Source organism: Camelina sativa, chromosome 3 (genome assembly GCF_000633955.1).
Source record: "Camelina sativa cultivar DH55 chromosome 3, Cs, whole genome shotgun sequence".
Classification (NCBI taxonomy): domain Eukaryota; kingdom Viridiplantae; phylum Streptophyta; class Magnoliopsida; order Brassicales; family Brassicaceae; genus Camelina; species Camelina sativa.
The window spans coordinates 114922-122010 of NC_025687.1; the positions used below are offsets into that span (position 1 = coordinate 114922).

The 7089-nt window shown below is 43.1% G+C and overlaps 1 protein-coding gene across 3 annotated transcripts in view; it reads left to right on the forward strand.

Moving 5' to 3' along the window:
* Positions 7-7089, forward strand: part of LOC104758404 (brefeldin A-inhibited guanine nucleotide-exchange protein 3) — an 8974-nt gene continuing 1891 nt past the window's right edge. The window contains exons 1-11 of one of the 3 annotated variants that reach the window (XM_010481284.1): positions 7-1353; positions 1571-1888; positions 2044-2398; positions 2494-2916; positions 3026-3318; positions 3613-3886; positions 4210-4709; positions 4793-5114; positions 5205-5562; positions 5659-6308; positions 6412-6768. In XM_010481284.1, coding sequence (XP_010479586.1) covers positions 188-1353; positions 1571-1888; positions 2044-2398; positions 2494-2916; positions 3026-3318; positions 3613-3886; positions 4210-4709; positions 4793-5114; positions 5205-5562; positions 5659-6308; positions 6412-6768 — 5016 coding nt within the window. In that variant the 5' untranslated portion in view covers positions 7-187. Of the gene's footprint in view, positions 1354-1570; positions 1889-2043; positions 2399-2493; positions 2917-3025; positions 3319-3612; positions 3887-4209; positions 4710-4792; positions 5115-5204; positions 5563-5658; positions 6309-6411 lie in introns of all 3 variants that reach the window. The other 2 variants (XM_010481267.1, XM_010481276.2) reach the window with 2 other exon arrangements.

Below are 7089 nucleotides of genomic sequence, written 5' to 3' on the forward strand. Positions count from 1 at the left end.
CTTTCTTTCTTGGTAGATGTTCACTGAGTCGACGAGACGATACGACTCACCGCCAGCCCTGATAAGACGTTTGCTTTTGGTTCGATCGAAACAGACTTTGTTCTTCTCTCTCTCTGGCTACATACATACATACTCAGAGGGAGGCGATAGATCTGAGGAGGAATTAGCGGGGGGAGTGTGATTCGTAATGGCTTCTACGGAAGTCGATTCCCGCTTAGCTCGAGTTGTGATCCCAGCTCTGGACAAGGTCATTAAGAACGCCTCCTGGCGTAAGCACTCCAAGCTCGCTCACGAGTGCAAATCCGTCATCGAGCGCCTCAGATCTCCTGATAATTCTTCTCCTCTCGCCGACTCTGATTCTGGATCTTCCCTTCCCGGTCCCCTTCACGACGGGGGAGCCGCCGAGTACTCTCTCGCCGAGTCCGAGATCATCCTCAGCCCTCTCATTAACGCCTCCTCCACCGCCGTTCTCAAGATTGTCGATCCGGCCGTCGATTGCATCCAGAAGCTTATTGCTCATGGCTATGTTCGCGGTGAGGCCGATCCCACCGGCGGACCTGAGGCGCTACTCCTTTCCAAGCTCATTGAAACCATCTGCAAGTGTCACGAGCTCGACGATGAAGGACTCGAGTTACTCCTCCTCAAGACGCTCTTAACTGCTGTTACTTCTATTTCCCTCAGGATCCATGGAGACTCTTTGCTACAGATCGTCAGGACTTGTTATGGCATCTACTTGGGTAGCAGAAACGTCGTTAATCAGGCCACCGCTAAGGCCTCGCTCGTCCAGATGTCTGTTATCGTCTTCAGAAGAATGGAGGCCGATTCGTCTACTGTCCCCATTCAGCCCATCGTCGTCGCCGAGCTTATGGAGCCCATGGACAAATCTGAATCTGACCCATCCACCACGCAGTCCGTTCAAGGTTTCATCACCAAAATTATGCAGGATTTCGACGGAGTCTTCAATTCAGCTAACGCCAAGGGCACCTTCGGCGGCCATGATGGAGCCTTCGAGTCTTCTTTGCCTGGGACTGCGAAGCCAACGGATCTGTTGGATTCTACTGATAAGGATATGTTGGATGCCAAGTACTGGGAGATCAGCATGTATAAGTCGGCTCTCGAAGGAAGAAAAGGGGAGCTGGCCGATGGAGAAGTGGAGAAAGACGATGATTCTGAGGTTCAGATTGGGAATAAGCTGAGAAGAGACGCCTTCTTGGTTTTCAGGGCACTTTGCAAGCTGTCCATGAAGACGCCTCCCAAGGAAGATCCTGAGTTGATGAGAGGGAAGATTGTGGCTCTCGAGCTATTGAAGATTCTCCTCGAGAATGCTGGTGCTGTCTTTAGAACCAGCGACAGGTTTGCTTCGCTTATCTTCTTGAACTTTTTTTATAAGCCACATTTGTTGGTAGTTTGTTATGCTATCTCTAGTTTCAGCCTTTTTTTTCTTCCTAAAGCTTTCAACGTCGGAGATTGCTAGCTTATCTCCATCTTCTTGATAGTTGCTTTGCGCAGAATGTTATTTAGTTGTTGGTGTTATTTTCTGAAAATCTAGTATCAATTCATTATGAAACAGGTTCTTAGGTGCCATCAAGCAGTATCTGTGTCTCTCCTTGCTGAAGAACAGTGCTTCAAATCTTATGATCATTTTCCAGCTTTCCTGCTCGATTTTACTTAGCTTGGTTTCAAGATTTCGTGCTGGGCTGAAGGCAGAGATTGGGGTGTTCTTCCCTATGATTGTTCTAAGAGTGTTAGAGAATGTTGCTCAACCTGATTTTCAACAGAAGATGATAGTGCTTCGGTTCCTGGACAAGCTCTGCATTGATTCACAGATTTTGGTAGATATCTTTATCAACTATGATTGTGATGTCAACTCATCCAATATATTTGAGAGGTATGAATTGATGTGGTATTTTGGTTTATCTATGTCTTTATGCCCTGAATCTGTTTATCTTATTTTTGTTGTATAAGCGCTGGGATCAATAATTACTGTGAACTATCTAAAGTTGACATTTATTTCCGTGTTTGTTTTCTATACCTTGTTTTTAGGATGGTGAATGGTCTCCTTAAGACTGCTCAAGGAGTGCCTCCTGGTACAGTCACTACCTTGTTGCCACCTCAGGAAGCAGCCATGAAGCTTGAAGCCATGAAATGCTTAGTTGCTGTTTTAAGGTCTATGGGAGTATGGGTGAATAAGCAGTTGCGTCTTCCGGATCCTTATTCTGCAAAATTGCTAGAAATTGATGATAGAAATCTTGAAGAAGGAAGTCATCCGGTGGAAAATGGTAAGGGGGATGGAGGCCATGGGGGTTTTGAAAGATCAGAATCCCAGTCTGAATTGTCCAGTGGGACTTCTGATGCCTTAGCAATAGAGCAGCGCCGAGCTTACAAGCTCGAACTTCAGGTAAAAGTATTAAGTTACCTAAAGTTTCATTCGGCGCTCATTGACTTTTGTCTCAGCCTGTCAGCTAAAACCTGATTTGGTTTTATTGATGGCAGGAAGGTATTTCTATTTTCAACCAGAAACCTAAGAAAGGCATTGAATTTCTAATCAAGGCAAACAAGGTGGGGGACTCACCAGAGGAAATAGCAGCTTTTCTCAAAGATGCATCCGGGTTAAACAAGACTTTGGTAGGGGATTATTTGGGGGAAAGGGAGGACCTATCTCTTAAAGTGATGCATGCATATGTGGATTCTTTCGAATTTCAAGGCATGGAATTTGATGAGGCAATTCGAGCCTTTCTCCGGGGATTTAGGCTGCCAGGGGAAGCCCAGAAAATTGATCGTATCATGGAAAAGTTTGCTGAGCGTTACTGTAAATGTAATCCAAAGGCTTTTTCTAGCGCTGATACGGCATATGTCCTCGCTTACTCTGTCATATTGCTCAACACGGATGCACATAACCCTATGGTGAAGAGCAAGGTACATATTTAAATCCCTCTTGAGGGATGTCCTACTCCAAGCTTGTTTTAAGCTTGTGTAATGTTCAAACAAGTTAACTCATTATTAATTTTTCAATTACAACTTGCAGATGACAGCTGATGGTTTTATTAGAAATAATCGTGGTATAGATGATGGAAAAGATTTGCCTGAGGAATATCTACGTGCATTGTATGAAAGGATATCTAGAAATGAGATAAAGATGAAGGACGATGGTTTGGGTCCGCAACAGAAGCAGCCGACAAACTCAAGTAGATTACTTGGCTTAGATACTATCTTAAATATTGTTGTTCCTAGGCGTGGTGATGATATGTACATGGAGACCAGTGATGATCTTATTAGGCATATGCAAGAGAGGTTTAAAGAAAAAGCTCGCAAATCTGAGTAAGAAGCTTCCTTTATTGTGCATTTTTGTTTTGCACACTCTTGTGCGGTGGTCTGCTTCACCCATGTTGGTTCTGTTTCCATTCTTTTCTCTTTTGGGCATCTTCAAACTTATGTTCTGATAGTCAATTCTTTGGGAGTTAGTGGTTGGTCAGGTCATTACTGCTGGCTTCTGGTCTTATTGTTATTTCTATTTTGCTATTTTGCTATTTTGCTATTTTGCTATGATTTTTATACTTGGAAGTACCTGAAAAAGTGTATGTCGTGGTTTCTAATTTTTGTTTTCCACTGTAGGTCAGTTTATTATGCAGCCTCGGATGTGGTTATACTCAGATTTATGGTTGAGGTGTGCTGGGCTCCTATGTTGGCAGCTTTCAGTGTTCCACTTGACCAAAGTGATGATGCAGTCATTACAACATTATGTCTGGAGGGTTTCCACCATGCCATCCATGTCACTTCTGTAATGTCCTTAAAAACGCACAGAGATGCCTTTGTGACTTCGCTAGCAAAATTTACTTCCCTCCACTCTCCTGCTGATATCAAGCAAAAAAACATTGAAGCCATTAAGGTTTGTATTTTTGTTTCTCAACTTCCTACCTTTATATTCAAGGTACAAAACGAGATAGGGGGAATCTCATTTAGTCTTATGTTTCATTCTATGCTGGACTAGCATTGACAATTTTGCGTCTGGAAAATCTTGGGAAAAAAATAATTTCATGTTTTTTTTGGGCACTTTTCTCATTTCTAGGAAATGGTAATTGAATTAGCTGTTTCTTTCGAAGTGAGTTGGGTTAACTTGCATCGCATCCAAACATGGTAATCTTGAAAACACCAATGGATGAGACGAAATGGCTTCGATTGATTAAGTTTGTTTTGTCTGTATACTGATAGGTAATAGTAAAACTGGCGGAGGAAGAAGGTAACTATCTACAAGATGCTTGGGAGCATATATTGACTTGTGTTTCACGGTTTGAGCATCTTCATCTCTTGGGGGAAGGAGCGCCTCCTGATGCCACTTTCTTTGCATTTCCGCAAACGGAGTCAGGAAACTCTCCACTGGCTAAGCCAAATTCCGCACCTGCAGTTAAAGAAAGAGCACCTGGAAAACATCAGTATGCTGCATCTGCTGTGATAAGGGGTTCCTACGATGGTTCCGGTGTTGCTGGCAAGGCTTCTAATACAGTGACAACTGAACAGATGAACAACCTGATATCTAATCTGAACTTGCTAGAACAAGTTGGTGACATGAGTCGGATATTTACTCGTAGTCAAAGATTGAACAGTGAAGCCATAATTGACTTTGTTAAATCCCTCTGCAAAGTTTCCATGGATGAGTTACGATCTCCATCTGATCCACGGGTCTTCAGCCTAACAAAGATTGTGGAAATAGCGTAAGTATCAATCTTTTATTTACAATACTGTTGTGTTTTGCTCAAACTCTCTCTTATTTATACTCTATTGGGGTTAATGGCAGGCACTATAACATGAACCGCATAAGACTTGTCTGGTCGAGCATCTGGCATGTGCTATCGGATTTCTTTGTGACTATTGGCTGTTCTGATAACCTCTCTATTGCAATTTTTGCAATGGATTCTTTGCGCCAGCTGTCTATGAAGTTCTTAGAGCGGGAAGAGTTGGCGAATTATAACTTCCAAAATGAGTTTATGAAACCTTTTGTTGTTGTCATGCGCAAAAGTGGTGCTGTTGAGATCAGGGAATTGATTATACGATGTGTCTCGCAGATGGTTTTATCCCGTGTTGACAATGTCAAGTCGGGATGGAAGAGTATGTTCATGGTATTTGATCCATCAAACTCCCGTTTATGTTGATGTCTCTCTCAGTTGTTGATGACAGATATACTTACTGAAATCTGTTTGCTCTTGCAGATTTTCACTACAGCGGCACATGATGCACATAAAAATATTGTGTTCCTGTCTTTTGAAATGGTTGAGAAGATTATCCGAGACTACTTCCCACACATCACAGAGACAGAGACGACCACCTTCACAGACTGTGTGAATTGCCTTGTTGCGTTCACCAATAGTAAATTTGAGAAAGATATTAGTCTCCAAGCTATTGCTTTCCTTCAATATTGCGCAAGAAAACTTGCTGAAGGCTCTGTTGGTTCATCATTAAGAAGGAACCCTCCATCATCTCCTCCGGGTGGAAAAAGTGGAAAACAAGATAGTGGAAAATTTCTAGAAAGTGACGAACATTTGTATTCTTGGTTTCCGTTATTAGCCGGTAAGCCACATTTTCGCACTTGTTGTCACAATAATCTTACTTTTTTAAATCAACATAATCATCACAATGACATTTTTGGCTTTCTTTTACGTGCAGGTTTATCTGAACTTAGTTTCGACCCAAGAGCAGAAATTAGGAAGGTTGCATTGAAAGTCCTGTTTGATACTCTGCGGAACCATGGTGACCATTTCAGCCTGTCTTTATGGGAACGGGTTTTTGAGTCTGTTTTATTTCGGATATTCGACTATGTGCGGCATGACGTTGACCCATCTGGTGAGGATTCAGCAGATCAGATAGGTTACAATGGTGAAGTTGACCAAGAGTCTTGGCTTTATGAGACATGCTCGTTGGCTCTACAGCTAGTTGTAGACCTCTTTGTAAATTTCTACAAGACAGTTAATCCTCTCCTTAAGAAGGTACTGATGTTATTCGTAAGCTTGATAAAACGTCCTCACCAAAGTCTTGCTGGTGCGGGTATTGCTGCGCTTGTCCGTCTGATGAGAGATGTCGGTCATCAATTCTCAGACGAACAATGGCTCGAGGTTGTGTCATGTATCAAAGAAGCAGCGGATGCTACATGCCCTGACTTCTCATATGTTACCAGTGAAGATATGACGGAGGATGTAAGCAATGGGGACGAAACAAATGATAATTCCAACGACGCACTGAGAAGAAGAAACAGGCAGCTTCATGCTGCCGTCGCAGATGCCAAATCCAAAGCTTCAATTCAGATTTTTGTGATTCAGGTCAGTAAGTCTCAAGTCTCTGGTGATGAAGCATGGATATATTCACACATAATCGATCTCATCAGTATATGTGTATGTTTGTGCACTTGTTCTTGATTTGCAGGCGGTAACAGATATCTACGACATGTACCGTACGTCTCTCACAGCCAATCACATGTTGATGCTCTTCGACGCTATGCATGGCATTGCATCCAACGCTCACACAATCAATGCCGATCCACTCTTACGTTCCAAGCTCCAGGAGCTGGGGTCGTCCCCTGATTCCCAAGATGCTCCTCTGCTGCGCCTGGAGAACGAATCTTTCCAAACATGTATGACCTTCTTAGACAACCTCATCTCAGACCAGCCTGTGGGTTACGACGAGGCTAAAATAGAAACCCACCTCATAAGCCTCTGCAGAGAGGTGTTAGAGTTCTACATAGACATCTCGTGTGCAAAGGAGCAGTCGTCTAGATGGGCGGTTCCCTCAGGGACAGGAAAAAGGAAAGAGCTAACCGCGCGGGCTCCACTAGTGGTCGCTGCAATCCAGACACTGGGAAACATGGGAGAGTCACTGTTTAAGAAGAACTTGCCGGAGTTGTTTCCGTTGATAGCGACGTTGATTAGTTGTGAACATGGGTCAGGGGAAGTACAAGTTGCCCTTAGTGATATGCTTCAGACATCTATGGGACCTGTTCTCCTCCGCTCTTGCTGCTGATCTCTCTCTCTCTTCATTTGCTCCCTCGATTTTAATCATAATTCTGATTGGTTCTTCTCTTTTGAGGTTTTTTTTTTTTTTTTC